Raw genomic sequence first — 17,425 nt, 5'->3', positions numbered from 1 at the left:
GAGATGGTGATTAGGGTTGACAACCAACAATTATTTTTTTAATTGGTTCTGGTGTTTCTTCATTTCGTATGATCAAGGTTACCAACTGGACCTCTCTACCCTGTTTCCAAAACCCTCACTCTCCTACAACAATAAGAAATAAAAAGAACACATTATCAGCAAACAAATAAACAAAACAAAAAAATACAAACCAATTTTACCATAAAGCAAGTATAACAAAAACAAGTAGGGTGACCATGAATCTTTCATGTAAAAGATGAGTTGCCCAGCAAGAAATTCATCTGGAAATCCAGTCTTCATAAGAATCCATTTGTTTTAAGATGACCAGCTGCTTGGGTAGAGACTACGACTGTTGTATGTTTATGTGCAAATTGGTAACTGAAGTGTCAGGAGTATCCCTCACAAGCTGTTACTCTAGAATAAAAGATTGCTGTGCACAAAAGAAATATTTATCCAGAAACTATTTCTCTGGTCTCATCATTCTTTACGCCATGTATACCGCTGCTTTGATAATTTTAACCCAACCCTACAAAATGCCACTAATGCTTTACTCTCCTCCACTTCATACTTCATCGGGTATGCCTGATTCAGAAAGTTTGTCCGTTGGTGAAGTTTCTTTTGTTTTCGTTAATGTGAATGCTGTGGCAGGGTTGGCTAATGGCAATGTCTGTCTCATTTTTATGTTTATCTTTCCCTGTCCATCATCCCTACTACTTTTTTGAGATATGAATTGTATCATCCAAATGTCCAGAAAGATATTTTATTTATCTCCTTAATTGAGGGGTCTCCAAGCTTCAGTGTACTCCTATTATGAAAACAGTATTTTTTTATTATTTTTTTTTTCCAGGGAGGATGAAACTTGATTATGATTGATTTAAAAAATGACTAATGGGACAATTATGAGAAAATGGTAGAGTGGCACACTGAAACAAGAGATGTGTTGTAAAGAAGAAAAAGTGACCGCACATCAGTCGGGTATGAAAATTTCAATATTCCAAGTTGGTCTGGACGGGACAAAATAGTATGAGAAGCAGCATTCCTCCCATAATCTTTAGTTTAGAGACTCCTGCCCAGCTTTTTCTGGTTTAGATCAGAAATGGAACCTATCATTTGTAGTTGTTACTGACCACTTGAACATTTTGTCCTGTAATACATTTGTAGTTTGTATTTTCCAACGAATGTCTCCATATTCTGTGTGTCCTTCCCCCAGCGCTCACTACTTTCTCATGTCAGGGCTCTCTCCCTACTCGGTGACGGAGACACAGAAGGAAGTGTTTTCCCAAGTGACTGTCCTGTGTTCTGTGTCTGATCCCATGCAACCCCCGACTGCCTGTATAATTCACTATATATTCTGTACAAGATATTAATAAATTACAAATTAATGCCTCAATTTCCTGACTATTGTTGTTGAATTTCGGAGTAAACGTCTTAATTATTATTATGCCTTGCTATTTCTGCAGGATATGAGTCAAACATGAGATGAAGTGACTGTAGTGTCTTTAGGCCATTCCCAAAGGGGGGAACATTTCTCGTTCAAGCATAGTAGAATTGTAAATGGGCTGACTCATGTCCCGCTCATAACTGTGCCTGATCTACAACAGGGAACTGCTGCTTTTTTTTCCCTAATCCTTACTATTGTCATTTTCCTCTACTTCTTTTGTATGTTTGTCACTCTCTTGTGACCTGCTATTTCAGGGATGCCTTGATAGTCGAAGCAGACCTTGTGCTGTTGAAGCTAGAGAGGTGAGCAGTCTAAGTCTGATTCCCTGTGAAGACCTCTGTTGACACCCACCCCTTGGCGCTCATATGACCTTATGCAGTTGCGAGTGCCGTAAAACCCTCTACTATTAAAAAAAAACAACCCAAGATGAACTTGCTTAGTTTGAATGCACGTGCTGTAGGTTCAAATCCTGAAAAGGATGATTCTGAAATTGGATTGCTCTGAGGAATTATAATTTCTTTCCTCCTTCACCTTTTGAGAAACATCCAGGGTTACCATGGGAGTCACAATAGGGTTGAAGTTATGATTACAAGATTAGGAAACAATGTGCTGTGATGTGCGAAGACATGGGAGAATATTGCTTTATTTTAAATTTTACCGGGTTATCTTGTGACCAGTGAACATTGCTCTAAGGCAGTTGGGGGCGCCCATATTTTCCTTTTTGGAGGTGGGAAAGCGACCATTTGGACTCAATTTGATAAAATCCTCCAATATTAAATTATACATGAACGTTTTTTTTTCTAAGTTACAGATATACGGCCGGTGAAAACGGCCAATTTAAAAGCTGCCACACATCGCGGAGTCTGATCTTTTATTTGTGAGTGAAATTTGATAAGCTCAAAGCAAAACTGAGGTCAATTTGATATAGAATGCATCAGAGCCACCATTAATTTAATCGACCTGCCCTCAAATGCATCAAGTGTATCTTTGTCTTCTTTTTTTCTTTGTGTTCCCCTGCTAGGGGAAGTCGACTGTTGGTTCAGCAACCTGCAGTGCAAATGATTTTTACATATATGACTGTTTTTCCTATTTACTTGGGCCCCACTGCTTTCAGACAGCCACATTCCGATTTCGAAGGTACTCTATTGTTTTTGTACTGACTAGAGCATTTTCGGTGGGTGGTTGGCGGGTACTCTGGTGTGGTCTGCTCCTTCATTCCTGTAAAAAAATCTAGTGTCTTTATTTCCCCTCCTTTTTTTGTGTTATTTGCTCTCTTGTAACACTTCTAATCTTCGGCACTTATATGACCTTATTGTGTTGCAAGTGCCATAAAACTCGTAGGCCTACTAAATCTAAAAACTAGAGCATTTTCAGTTTTGGTAGGAACTAATTTTGAATTTTGCACGAGTGGTGACCGAAGCCCACTCATTTGGATTTTAGAACCTCGGATTCAAGGGATCTCGCGCGCAATTTGAATATTATATGGAACCACTGGAGATTTTTCGCCCTCATCCCAGAAGGCTGGGTGTTAGATCTCACGGTACCCTAAGGTCAGGGGTGTGCCTGAAAGACAGCAGTAAGAAAGTGTCAGGAGTATTTTTTGTTTTTGTTTTTGTTGTTTGTTTGTTTTTGGAGGGGGTTGGTAAGTGTTTTACGGCGGTCACAACTGCAAAAGGTCATATGAGCGTGCGGATGTCAGTTGGCAGGAAATTTTGAATTTTGCCCGAGTGGCGGCCGAAGCCTGCTCTCGTCGGTTTTGGACTACCAAATGATCTTAACGTGCGCAACTTGCACACGGGACCTCTGAGATTTTCTGCCTTTATCTGAGAAGGCTAGGTGTTATAATAGATCTTACGAACCATAAGTTCAGGTGTGTAAATGAAAGACAGCAGTGAGAAGGAACCATAGAGGTATCTCCTTTTTAAGCTTAATAGTGTAAATCTATGGAAGGCGCGGAAGGAACCTAGGAGTAGCAGTGGAAAGAGTCAGGAGTCCAGATGAGAAGGCAAATGGGAGGGGGGGGGGGCAGAAAGTGGAGACGAAAGCAGACGACAGAATAGTAGGAAAGGAGGTAAAAGGAGAAAATCTGGGAGAAGAAGATTATCCGTCTCTGTCTGTGTTCGAAGCCGAGACCTATTGAATGAGAGACAAACACCATAACCTCTAGACCACGAGAGCCCCCTGCCAGGAGTAGAAGAAGAATGAGTGCATGAGGAGAGGGGGGGGAGGACAGGGTGGGGAGAGAAAGTGGAGTGAAAGCAGATGACAGAACATGACGAGAGAACATGAAAGGAGGTGAAAGGAGAAAATTGTAGGGATTATTATTATTAATTTTTTGGGGGGTCGTCAGGTTTCGAGCCCCGCCAGGACTTTTTGAATGAGAGCTGAACACCGTACGTCTAGACCCCCCCCCCCCCCCTCCAATCAAGTGTATCAAATGTACAATGAGCACTGGCTATAACGTGATCTGTTCTACCTAACATAACTGTGTAAAAGTTTTTGTGGTAAGAACCGCTCTAAAACTAACATGGTTTTGCTGTTTTTCTTGCAATTACTTGTAACTGCATTATTCGATTCAGTTGAGTGCTAGGAAAGAGCAATTAAGATCATAATAGACAGAAACGACAGAGGGAAAGTAAAGAAATTGGACCAAGCACTGACTCCCCCCCCCCCCCCCCCCCCCAAAAAAAAAAAAAAGAAAAGAAAAGATGTCAATTTTTTGCGCTGTGTTATTCACTTTTAAATGTAGATCAACTAGATAGTGTTTTGTCTCTTTTTATTATCCCCTGCTCTTTACTTTACCAGTGCCTCTGGAAAGTTGGTTGAGTTGTAACCTCATTTTCTTGAATGAAAACAATCCCTGTTTCTGTGTTGTTTTTTTGTTTGGTTTGGTTTTTTGGGTTTGGTTTTTTTTTGTGGTATTTTTTTTTGGGGGGGGGGGGCAGTAGTAGAATATAATAATGGAAATTTAAAAATCGAAACAACTTTTTTAAAAACCCAACCAACCAAACAAACAAAAAACGGAAGTTAGGATTAGGATTCTCTGAATCTGCAATCTGCACACATCAGACCGGAAGATGGGAAACTGAAAGTAGATCTTCGGCCTCTGCCTGCGCTGATACGTCGCCTAAGGCTAGGCCTATTCGATCAAGAAGCTTTTCTGCTGTCTACTTGCTGCCAATCATAAGTCCCAAGTTTGGTCTTGGACTAAATTCTAGATCTAGATCTAGTGTGGTGGCGGATCTGGCACTTGCTGGACCTCGCAGACATCAAAAGGTAGACTCTACTCTACTAGTCTCTAGGCTAGGTCTGTCTCTATGCTCGTTAGTAAGTGTAAGTAATCTATCTTGGCTAATAGATCTAGATCTAGATCTAGCTAATATTTCTTTCTGACTTGATATTGATTGATAAGTAGGCAGAAAATGGGGATGACTTCCGTAACGAGCGACCACTAGATCTATGAGACAGAGTAGAATAGAGGGGTAGGGTTAAGGTTAGGGTTAGTGTTAGGTGTAGAGGCAGGGTTAGGGTTAGGGTCTATTAGGTTAGATTCTAGATCTAGATCTAGATATCTAGATCTAGAATCTAGGTCCCTTCTTTATTGTGTTTGTTGGGGTGGTCGCTCGTTACGAAAGTCCTTCCTGAAAATGAAGTCTGCCACAGACTACAGACCCACAGTAGGCCTACTGCAATGTGATGATGGGGAACCCGGGACTTTTTGGGAGAAGTGGTCCCGGCCTAACTCCATAGACTATAGACATTTGTACATTTCATTATGTACACAATCAGAAACAAAACCGTACGTTGTCTTTTAAAAAAAAAGGGTGCAGGGGGGACTCCCCCTGCCAAAAAATAAGGTGGGGGGGGGGTGCAGGGGGGTCTCTCCCCAGGTCCCCAGCAATTGTTTACTTTCTCGCGTTTAATTCCGGCCGCGCTCTAGATCTAGATCTAGATCTAGACAAAAATCTATGCATCCCCGACTGGACATTCAAAACTTTGCGCTGGAGTTAAAAATATGTAAACCACAGCAATGTCCTCATTTGTAGGTAGTAACATACTATATTTGGCTTTAAAGGCCTTCTGTAATGATTTTGATGGCCATCAAGTGAGTATACAGTGGAATCCTGTTATAACGAGAGGGAGGGGACCGGTGCGAAATGTCCGTTATAGCAGGATTCTCGTTGTAAGGGATCCAGTAATACATTCAGGGGAAATAGTAAAGTAGGCCTAATTTATGAGTTTAATGTTCTGTATTCCTTTTTGTATTTAATTTCCCCTGATGATGATTTTGTTCAACATGATCTCTAGGTCTTACTTGATCAAAAATCAAATCAGATTTCATTCTCTAGCACTAGCAATGTTGACAGCTCTGCGTTGGGGATCAGAAAGAAAGGGCTCTGGCTCTAGACTAACTGGCCCACTGTGTTGTCCCCCGCCCCACCACACCCTGTGGTGCTTTGCGTCTGCTTGCGCACGTCACACATTCACTCCATCTATCACAACATTGTGACCTCTCCATCCCGCACCAGAGAAGTGAGAGGCACGGTATGCCTAGATAATCTAGACTGGGCTGGCCTATCACACGATGCGTTCTGCTTGTCTGCGCATGCCACACACTCCCCACTCATTCACTCAGGCCTTCATTGTTAGTTCGCGTGGGCTCTCCCATTCTTTGTTTCGCTGGATCACCAACAACTTTCTCAACTGGCGAGGTTTTACATGTTTAATTGGTCTGTGTGCTGAGCACAGCAGCAGCAGTATTCCGTTATAACCGACTCGCATGACTGTCTGGTTGCGCAATAGCAGTATTTTATTTACAATGATAAAGAAGGGAAAAAAAAGGGATTTTAGAATAGTGTCTTTATAACAGACTTCTCGTTGTTTCAGGACTGGTTATAAGTGGACTCCACTGTAATATTCTCATAGAGTTCAGAGTGGTGGCTCAATACAGAAGTCCTCCACCGGAATTAAACGCGAGAAAGTAAACAATTACTCTCTCCCCTGCTAAATTCACAAAATAATGGTTTGTGGCAGTTTTTAGCGCCAAAATTGTTCTCAGCACACTAAAAAAATGTTAGAATTCAGAATAGTGCCGAAAACAGATCTAGATCTAGTCTCAAATAGGTTTGGCAGACAACTCAGTTCAGTTTTTTTACTCGACTTCCGTTTTTGTTTCCGATTTTGTGTATAAATGTCTATGGTGTTAGGCCGTGAACCTAGTATTCAGTTGTCAAATGAAAGAGAAACAATTTGCCACAAATCGTCTCTCGAAGTACTTAATTCTTTACTTTTGAAAGCTCGGCAATTGTTTACTTTCTCACGTTTAATTCTGGCCGTGCCTAGATTAGATCTACTTCTAGACGATACTCTATGCATCCCCGACTGAATATTTAAAACTTTGCGCTGGAGTTAAGAATACGTGAATGACGGCAATTTCATCATTTATTGTAGATAATCTATCATAGTAAACTGGCTTTGCCTTCTGTACTGATTTTGATGGCCGGTGAATTCATTGAGTTATTCAGAGTTCAGAGTGGTCGCTCGTTACGGAAGTCCTCCTCTGGAATCAAACGCGAGAAAGTAAACAATTACCGAAACCTCCAGGATCTATATCAAAAGAGATCTAGATCTACATGTTGTTAAAACTTTAAACCCCGAGTTGTTTCCACCGTTTCCAGGAGTTTTCTTCTACATTCACTTTTTTACCTACTTCAGTATGTCTCATTATAACCCCAAAAGCTTGCCTCCAACTTCTAAATGGCAGAAACAAAGGCTTCTAAATCTTTACTAAAATACAACACTCTTCGGGAGAAGTGGTCCCGGCCTAACTCCATAAAATCGGAAACAAAAACGGAAGTCGAGTAAAAAAGCTGGCTGAGTTGCCAGGGTGAAAAGGCCACCGGCAACTTTATAGAAAAGGTCCAAACCCATTTTAGACATTTGCGAAAGTTTAAGTTACATTTCCTAAATCAGGAGGCAAAAGCATGGAAAAGACATGAAATTGCACCTGTTACGGGATTTGGACCTTTTCTATAATGATACCAGGCGACCCAATGAGGAAAAAAATAATTTAGTATAATATCAAAAAATCGAACTTTAAAAAAGCACCAAAAAATTAATAAATGCTCAGCCAGCTTTTTCACTCGACTTCTGTTTTTGTTTCCGATTTTGTGTATAAATTTCTCTGAAGTTAGGCCGGGACCACTTCTCCTGAAGAGTGCCTAAAATACTTGTTTATTTTTCCCAGTTGGGAGGAGATTTGAAAGTTGGACTCCTTATTAAGTAAGCGAGGGTTTGGTTTGGTTTCTTTTCAGCTTGGGTCAAGTTGAAGACAAGGATTTTTTTTTTAAGAGCAAGAGAGAGAGAAAGTGAAAGGACAGAGGATAGTATCTGTTGTCAGGTTTGTGTTATATTTCTTTCTATTTTGTTGTCAAACCCAAAAGCAGCTTGAGTGGTGTCTGATCCTACTCTGTTTCTCTCTGTCCACTTTGTTATTGTTATTCTTTAAAGTATAAAGAGTTGTGAACGCTGTAAATCCTCTACTAAAACTAAACTAAAAGTTTAAAGATTTAGACTGAGGTACTATGGTAAAGTGGTGTCCACCTATCCCCCCTTGGTAAGCAAACCTTGGTTGCTGTAAGTTGTAAGGTGGAGGTTGCTGCTAACTGGATTTTCAAAGGGGGTAATCTTTTCCCACTCTCTGTCACTTGACTGTCACGCATATGCACATGTACACGAGTCTTAATCACATGATGCGATGACGTTTTATATCTGAAAATGAGAACATAGTGAGCCAGCACTCGATGGCTGGGCGATAATGATAATGAGAGACGTTGAAGGAGAGTGGATCTTTGCAACATGGTGTGAACTAAGTTTCTGTACTCAACAGACGTGGTATATTTTTCACTCGAGCAGGGAGATCAACAAGAGAAGGGGTGTTTGCACTCTAAAATTATGGGCCAGTCTTGGTGTTCACACTGTTTTTGAATGGTCAAAAAACTTTTTTTTGTGAAACAATATATTGCAACAAAGGTTGCTGTTAGAGGAAAAGTAAGTTGCTGTTAAAGGGAGTTATTTATACAGAGGAAAATCCCACTTAAAAAACATGGTAATTCTTATCTGGGTTGCTTTTTGAAGTGGACGTGGCTTTATAATGGTCCTCAAGTAAAGGGCATTTTGACACGAATTTTGATTTTCTTTTCAGGGAAAGCAATGGACGCAAAGGAGATAAAGGCCTGCCTGAAAGCAGCACGTGAGTCCATAAGGACAAAAGACTTCAAGGAAGCTTTGAAGCAGTGCAAGGTAATGGTTTTGGAAGAGTACAAACTCTAAAAATAGAATCAATTGATACTTTACATTCAAATAGAGACATTGGTCTTGTTTGGAAAAATCTTCTAAGTGTGTTTACTCAATAGGGTTACATTTCACAAATTAATCAGCTTCTCATAACCAGGTAGAATTATAGAATTAGTTTGTAAGATTTTCTACTCTCAGTTTAAAAGGGAACAACTGCAGTCATCAGGATTCTTTCCCACTTTGAAGCTAGGGCACATCTCTTTCCTTGAAATCCTTTCTGTTGATCTATTGAGACTTGAGTTTATCCCATGTGAAGCCTCAACTCTGGTCAAGGCTTCATGCAAACAACCAAAAGGGAAAAAATTGTGGCACAAAAAATTCAGACCATTTGTTAAGTTCATAATCTATCCTCATTTAAAATGAATTTATAGAGAATGCTGCATTTTGATACTTTGGCCAGTGGATATAAAAATAGTTTTAACCATTAGCAATAGTCTCAATAATCTGAAGACTACAGCCTCTCACACTTACAACCATTTTAAGTTTAAAGTCATAGGTGGAATGCATATATGCTTTGGATAGAAGTTTATGAAAGATGTTCGATTTCATCTCGAACCCTCTGATTGTGGTTTTTATCGACAACACTTGTTGAGAATTATTTTAGAAGCCTAAAAGCTTTTATTATTGTTTGAGGGCAAGAAGTGCTTATCTCCAGTTTTGGAGTGAAGAATTACTCACTTATTACACTCAACCAAATATGTGTTGGTTATCTTTTTATCAATATTTCAAGTTTCTCATTGAGCAAGTAGGCATGTTTTTTGTGCTGTTCAGGCCATACTAGCAGTGGACAAGAACAACTACAATGCGCTGGTGTTTGTTGGCGTGGCAGCCGAGGGGATGGACCAGCCCGACCAGGCTCTGAAGGCGTACAAACGGGCAACGGAGGAGGCTCCAGAACAGCTGCTGGCCTGGCAGGTCAGTTACACCAGATGAAACCTGGCCACCTGAACCACAATTTTGTCTGTCATCTCTTGTCATATGACAATGACAATGACAAACTTGATTTATCTCACAGGGAGAAATTTGTCCTGATCGTTTACAATGGCAGTAGATATTACAAAGGTTAGGTGCACTCATGCATACTCACAACAAGACAAGACATTAGTAAATACATGTCTCCACAATACGCTCCTTAAAACACTCTCTCTCTCTCTCTCTCTCTCTCTCTCTCTCTCTCTCTCTCTCTCTCTCCCTCTCTCTCACTCATTTGTAGCATTGCAGTGGGTACAAATGAATTTCTATATTGACTGAGTAGAAGGTAAAAGGCATGTGTGTTTGTAAATGAAAATTATATATATGAAAGAATTTACTAACCTTGTAAAAGATCTGTGCTGTTGTGCATAAGAAATTGGATACGATGTATAAAGTTTGTCGACGTGTCAAATTTCTGTCCAGTAGATGCTGGTAAGTGGAAAAATTATGTACTATCTTTTTATTGGATCATGTTCCACAGAGAACGGAACCTGAAACTTCAAAGTCTCGTCTTGCGTCTTTACTGTTAGGCCCTCACTACCCTGACTATTTTTTTAAAGTGACATTATGTTACTTTTAATTTAACAAGCAAAAATTTCCTAAATCTGCTCCTGCAAGTTGTTGTCAGGTATGATATTTCCCCTTCTTATTTTTGTCTTTATATTGCAGGGTTTGAGCAGTATGCTGGACAAGAAGGAAGATTTGCTGAGTGCAGAAGAAGCTGCTGATTTGTACTCTAAACTTATTGAGCTCAATGCCAGGTGCGGATCTAGGCTGTGAATTATCATTTCTGGAGAGACTAAAATACATTGGTTTCGAATTGTTTACTTACAGTTTTTACAGGAAATCTTTTGATATCCTCCCAAAATAAGAGTGAACTTTACTTTCAAATACATTTTTTAATCTAACATTTGCTTTCAAGTGTGCAAAGTTGTAATTCATTTGCTTTCCTCAAACAGCATAATTGAGCTTGTTTCATCCATAATTGCCATATTGTTAGCAGTGTCTGTTCACAATGAGGTAATTTAATTTTTAGCACACCCTGTCAGTACTTTTAACGAAAGATAATGCTAAATCTGCTTTATATTCAGGGAATAACTGTTTCCTGAGAAGAATGAGATTAGAGTGACCTGATCCCATGAATCTAAGTAAGCTTCAGGATTCCAAGAGCTTATCAGGTTGGCAACTTACCACATTAACTGCCAGTGGGACTATTTCAACAGCCTCCGTGATAGTGATTACTTTACTTTTCCGATCCAGCAGCAATCTGAGTTCTAGCCCTTTGGCCTGAAGTGATAAAATCAATAGCTTGTTGTCGTTAGGATTCAAAATTTCCTCAGTGTCTGAATTAGGCATTTTATAAAATGATTGCAATATATGTAAGAATATTTACTGTGTACAAAATGATTTTACATATTATTAATTCATGTTTCCCTTTCATGTGTCTCCAGTGACTCTTCAAAACAGACACCCTACATGTCTAAGCTGGCAGATTTGTATGTGAGGACCAGTCAGGAAGATAAGGTGCACACTACTAGACCCTTTTTTATAGAAGTGCTTAAAATTCCATCACTTAAATCTTATTCAACATTCTTGTGACAGTTATAAAGTAGGATAGGAGTTTTATGTTAATTATGAAAGGTGATGGGGGGGGGGAGAGAATCAAGAGTCTCATTCAAGGCTGGGAGGTTGAGAGCAGGTTGAGGACAGCCTTTGTTGAATGTTGTGCTGGCACGGTGAGATGTTGTCTTTTGGTGACTGTGAAAACTATCTGGTCTAGTTTACATTCCATCGTTTGGCAAGTTTGTAGAGAAATTATTCTGTCTTTTAGAATATTTGGTTATATATTATTTTTTTGTTCTGCTTTTTACATTCTGACTTTTTTCATGAATTTGGGGGGATTTTGAGAAACACTTAACAACCATCTGGACTCAATTCTGACCCTTAAAACTTCAATCAACCACTTGCCTTCAGATGCTGAAGCTTTTATTTCGTAACATTCTTATTTTTACATGTAGTAATCAATATTTAGATGAGAATTGTTTTGTTTAAGAACTTCAGAGCTCATTGTTATACTTTCTTTTGTTCTTCCAGGCTGTTGATTTGATTTCAAAATTGCTGACTCTTGAATCAGATGAGGAGAAGAAGAGGAAGTGGAACAAGACGTTGATAACTCAGCTGTCTCCTCAAGCTCCAAAACTGCCAGACGAGAGACTCACTCTGGTAACTTTTGTTCCTGTCTTGATCTATGTGAAGCTAACATAAATAGGAAAAATCAAGAGTTCTTATATAACTCATAGAGGGATATGATTGTCACATGGAACATATGTGAGGGCTCTAGTAGTCAAGTGGTAAGTGAACTCAGGTTGATATTATCAAGCAATGTTGGTGACCCTGCTTTTGGATTGGAGATAATTGGCTGTGGTCTTGAGAAGGAACCTTAGCTCAAACTGTGGCAGTTGGCAATGGTGCATCAGCCTTGATTGGCTGGGTCAAAACAGCCTATGTCTGAAATGTTTTACTTAATTGTGTTGATGAGTATGGTGTTGTGTTTTTACAGTCCATCTTTATTGTAAATCTTTATGGTGTGCCATATGAAATCAATTCTCACAGGTGGTCGGCGGGTGCCGGGGTCAACTCTTACTGGAACATAAAACAAATTAAGTCAATATGCGGTATGTTACTGCTGAGAAGTGCCTTGTGAGTGACGTAATACATTTCTTTTTTTCTTCTACTTAGTATGAAAAGGCTCTCAAAGATGTTCTGGACGATTCATCAGTTTTAACCCCAGAGGAAGTTGACAACTTTACTCAGCTGCTGCTGGTTATCACTTCACAGGTGAAACTCAAATGATACATATGGACTATATTACCAGGGGGGAATCCTTCCATTCAAAGATTAACATGATTTTTGTACATATTTGTCTTCCTCATAATACTTGCAGAGATGTCAGAGGTTGCAGAACTTATAATTAGCTCGTCTGAACCTAGCATCTGTGCCCCCTGTCTCTTTTCCCACTGTACTTATCATGGGAAACAACATCATCTATCATGTTTGTATCAGGATTACTTGATGTTCTTTGTAGTTTGCTTCAAGTATACAAAAAGTATTCACTTGATCAAGACGCACGGAATGTTATCGAGGGATATACTAGAACAACCAATAAGTCACATTGGACGTCTTTGTCCAGTCACTGTCTAAGGATGATTGAAAGGAGCTTGCTGAGTAGGTGGTGGTAGTCTACTCTACTGTGTTAAGTTTAACCATTCTTCATTTCATTTTTACCCCTTTCTGACCTTTGGAACAAAATCACACGTCCTTATCGCATTAATCCACAAAAGTCACTTTTCCTTTGCTTAGAATGTTATAATTACCATTATTTGAAATATGCTTTCTTCACCTTTTTGTCAGTGGGATGATTATGCTATGTATTAAACATGTTTTATGGTTGTCTACAGAAAAAAACAGAAGTTTTGAGAGAAAGCTGTAACAGCTTGAGACAAAGGTTTCCCAATGCTTCTCCACCCTTGGAACTTCTTCTGCAGTGCTATATTGATGAGAGCATAGGTTTGTGTTTTGTGTTTTATTTATAGAACATGTTGCTTTCATACAGGTCCACCAAACTCTACTGTGGAGAATCAAATATCATCATCTAAATCCTCCTGACAATTCATTATTTCTGCTCAGTGTTTGAAGATAGAAATACAAGATCCATTTTGGAATGCTGCATCGTCTGAATTTCCAAAAAGTATATATATATCTCTATAGTTTTTCCCCCCAACAATTACTGTTGTTTTCTCTATGTCACAACACTTCTGGCATACACAAAAAATCCTTCATTTGTGAATGACTAAGCTATTCATTTGAGTTGGAGGTGAGTACACATGTATGAACATACACTTTGAACTGAAAAAAAAACAACCTACAATCAAAAGCAGTGATCAAATATACCAAATGTATTCTGAGTATCTGGGTTTTTTTAGATCATTGTAAAAAAGGAATGAATTCCCTTTTGTAAAGTTACATGTTTTATTTGTTTTGTTTTTCCCACACTTTTTTCTGTGGTGAAAATGATATTTTCCTTTCAGGTGACAGCTCTCCACCTGCAGAAACTGTTGAGAAAATCAAGGACTTGACGGCTGAGCTACTGACACTGAAACCTTCCTCAGTCATAGCCAAAGTGGGTTCAGCGTTTCAAGCCATCAGGCTCCGAAATGGGATGCAGGCTAGAGATTTTCTTCAAGGTAATTTGTATTGGCTCAGTTTGACACCCAGTAGACACAATGTGGGAGACAACATTCTTTGCCAGAGTTAGGCATTGTCCCTCACTTGCTTTCTCAAAATGCTTCGTTGGGATTATTTGTGTGTTAGTTTAATTGTCTATAGAACTGACTGATGTCATATAATTATATATATTTGTGGTCTGATTGTTGGTGGGCTTTTTGCTGTCATAAGGTCTGCTTCTTGACAGTGTTTCTTTTGCCATAGTATGTTGCTGGTGAAATGTGGCTGGCTGTAAACCACAATTCTACTCCACTGCATATAATTATATCATTCCCATAATAAGTATAAATCTTTTATTTTGTGAACATATTTCCAATCTCTCTTTTCAGATGCAAATGATGAGTGTATAAGTGGACTGTACTACCTGAGCAGGGCTCACCTCTGTCTGCATTCCTATGAGAAATGCCTTAGAGTTTGCGAAAAAGGTATGTCTCAGCTTAGCTGTTTATGCTAGACTTGTGTCCAGTAAGGAACATCTGTGCTCTTTCAAGGACTCGGACTGCATGGCAAACAATGTTTGTATTGATGTAAAATTATGTTCCATTTTTTCTTTGAATTTTACAAATGCCTAAATGAAGGGGTTTTTTAAAACTCCAATTATAGATCACTCTATTTTATAGTTGGAAAAAGTATCAGATGTTAGAAAGGACAGAATGGATAGGCTTGTGCTCCTGCAAAGAAATACATGCTGAGACCTCTTGAGATGAAATATTTTTGTCATTGCTCTGAATACGCTGCGACAAGAACTGCAACTGCTCAAAATCTCAAAAACAACAAAATAACCAGTTAATAATGACCACTTCACCTCCCTCTCCCCAACCCCCAGGCATAGCAGCGTGTAACTCCGCCCGGCGTGTCCTGTGTGCCCCTACCTCAAGTGTCGTGCGTCAGTTCCAGCTGGTTCAGGCCGCTGCCCACAGGGAGATCGGCACGGCTGATGCCTTTGAGAAAGCACTGGCTATCCTGGACGAGGTGGGGTTGTTTTTTTTTGACAGGGATTCATTCATGTCTTTTTATTAAAATGTTCTAAAGGCGTATTGCAAGAGGACGCTCACCAGTACGTTCTACTCTGTTGTTTTTATCTGTCTGGCTGTCTCTCTTTTCCTGTTCTAATGGCCTTTTATCTTGTATATATATGTTTTTTCCTGAGATTGACTCAGATTTACAGACAGCATTCATTTTATTTTTACAGTAACAAATTAAGCTGAAGTGCACTATAAAGCTTTTTACCCAGCTGCAAGGATGGCCTGAGATTTGTAATCAGAAGACATTTTGTATAGGGTGTGTCCATTGATAGTCATTATGGGTACTTAATTAATATTATCATTTTAAAAAATCTTTTTGATTAACACTACATAAACAAGTTTACGCAAATTTTCCAGTTATTGAGTGATCAAGTAAAGTCCTTATGAAGTTGTCAGGTAATTTTAATCTTATTTGCTGTTAAAGTTGCTTTTTTCCCATATTTACATCCTGTTTCAAAATGAAACAGCTATTGTGTAATCAAGGAAAGTCCTTATGAAGTTGTCAGGTAATTTTAATTTGGCTTGCTGTAATGGTCCTACTTTTGTAAGTTGCATTTTCCCCTTATTTACATCCGGTTGCAAAATCAAACAGCTATTGTGTGATCTAGTAGAGTCTCTATAAAGTTTTCAGGTAATTTTAGTCTAGCTCGCTGTAATGGACCTGTGTTTTTTTTTAGTTCTATTTTCCCCACATTAGCATCCCGTGGCAGAGATCTCCTGCTTCTGTGTTGAGACATCAGTCGCTCACATCAATGTCTTCCTAACCCCACAGGTTCAGGAACAGTTCCCAGCGCAAGCATCTCTCACCAGAGCTTACATCAAGCTGGATCAAGGGGAGCTGGAAGATGCTGAGGTGAGTCGCCAAATACAACAGATTTTGAAAATGAGACGATAAAGGAAAGTGGGAAAGAATTTGAAATTATATTCTGGCTCTGATACATTTATTTTCTAAGCTGTGTGTTCATCAGCCTGACTGGGCAGTGTCTGTTGTTGAATGTATTTCCGGAAATGTCTCATTTCAAATGACTCTGCTTTTCGTATTGTCAGGAATGTGCAAAGAATTTGCCAGCGGACCAGAACTCATCGAAGATCTTGAGAGCCCTCATCCAAGTTGAAAAAGGACAGCAAACTGAAGCTTTGAAACAGTAAGTCAAAAAGGCCATTTTCTAGTTACATTAAGAAATTTTTAAAGCTTTAAATTAAACAACTTTCCTAGCCTGTGCAAATTTTGTATCCGATTACCTTTTCAACTTGAAAATTAGAGGAGAAAAAACCTCACCTTTTGTAGGTTTCATTTAAGTTGAGGAAGCATAAAGATTTCCTGTTTGAAATTTAAGGTTATGTTTTACAACTGATTTTTCTTCATTTCTATTTTATGTATATATATATATATATATATTGCAACAGTAGAGTTTTGTAAACGTTTTATACCCTTCTGTATGCAATGTAAGCCATTTTGAATGTGGTTCTCTTTAACCTGAAGCGTGTGATTGTGTACTGGAGAATCAAAACATTATTTGTTCGAGAACGAGGAAGAAGAAAGAAGAAAACATTATTTTTCCTTGTATTCAAAGACTGCAAGACGCAGTGGCGAGTGATCCAGAGGATGCTGTGGCCACGCTGCAGCTAGGAAAACTACTGTGGGAACTGAGAGACTCCAAGGAAATGAACCTCAACATACAGCAGTGTTTTACCACTTTGCTTAAGGTTAGTGGGTCTCTTTGGGTGAGTTTTGTTCGATCTCAGAGCTAAAACTCTTTCTCATAATACATGGGCAACTTACTCTGATATTGTAATAAGTAAGAAAGTCAGAAGTCATCTCAAGCCTTCAGCATTGTTAGATTTTTCCAGGAAACGGGGAGTTTTTTTAGTCTTACACTGTATGTGCGTGTAAAATATTGATCACAAAGTGCTAAAAAAATTTAGCCTCTGCAGTGGCCTCTCTTAACAGTCCAATTTTCTCTATCTCGTGATTTTTTTGTTTTGACTTCTCTACTATCTAAGGTTCCTTTTGTCTTTGTCCATTTTGAGTGTATCATTTAACATATATATTTCAGGCTGCGAAGCTGGATCCCTACAATTATGAGAGTTTCCTTTACATCGGTCACTTCTACAAGCTAGTACAGGGAGATGCAGTGTGAGTACTCAAAGATTATCTCTTTTTCCATTACAGTTGTTGTTTTTTAAAATTATTATTATTGTTGTTTTTATTTTTACTATTATTATAGGCATAGATGATTTTATTGTCGTTGTCATAGTAGGTGTAAGTCTCAAACCAAGTCTTTGAGAGAGGGCTTGTATTATTTGTGAGGCAGCGTGGTGGAATCAGGCTCTCGTCAATTTTTGT

General features: G+C 39.0%; 1 protein-coding gene across 4 annotated transcripts in view; it reads left to right on the top strand.

Moving 5' to 3' along the window:
- Positions 1–4,495: 4,495 nt before the first annotated feature.
- Positions 4,496–17,425, top strand: part of LOC101852882 (tetratricopeptide repeat protein 37) — a 36,638-nt gene continuing 23,708 nt past the window's right edge. For 2 of the 4 annotated variants that reach the window (XM_013088466.2, XM_005109095.3), the window contains exons 1-15: positions 4,496–4,717; positions 8,652–8,743; positions 9,569–9,712; positions 10,439–10,530; positions 11,221–11,293; positions 11,864–11,992; positions 12,509–12,607; positions 13,228–13,336; positions 13,858–14,013; positions 14,383–14,478; positions 14,880–15,025; positions 15,851–15,931; positions 16,126–16,223; positions 16,653–16,785; positions 17,136–17,215. In XM_013088466.2, the coding sequence (XP_012943920.1) occupies positions 8,654–8,743; positions 9,569–9,712; positions 10,439–10,530; positions 11,221–11,293; positions 11,864–11,992; positions 12,509–12,607; positions 13,228–13,336; positions 13,858–14,013; positions 14,383–14,478; positions 14,880–15,025; positions 15,851–15,931; positions 16,126–16,223; positions 16,653–16,785; positions 17,136–17,215 (1,526 nt within the window). In that variant the 5' untranslated portion in view covers positions 4,496–4,717; positions 8,652–8,653. Of the gene's footprint in view, positions 4,718–7,755; positions 7,842–8,645; positions 8,744–9,568; positions 9,713–10,438; positions 10,531–11,220; positions 11,294–11,863; positions 11,993–12,508; positions 12,608–13,227; positions 13,337–13,857; positions 14,014–14,382; positions 14,479–14,879; positions 15,026–15,850; positions 15,932–16,125; positions 16,224–16,652; positions 16,786–17,135; positions 17,216–17,425 lie in introns of all 4 variants that reach the window. The other 2 variants (XM_013088465.2, XM_035972577.1) reach the window with 2 other exon arrangements.

The sequence above is a fragment of the Aplysia californica genome, unplaced genomic scaffold (genome assembly GCF_000002075.1).
Source record: "Aplysia californica isolate F4 #8 unplaced genomic scaffold, AplCal3.0 scaffold00748, whole genome shotgun sequence".
NCBI lineage: Eukaryota > Metazoa > Mollusca > Gastropoda > Aplysiida > Aplysiidae > Aplysia > Aplysia californica.
The sequence above is the reverse complement of the archived record's forward strand: the minus strand, read 5'-3'. Positions and strand labels throughout refer to the sequence as shown.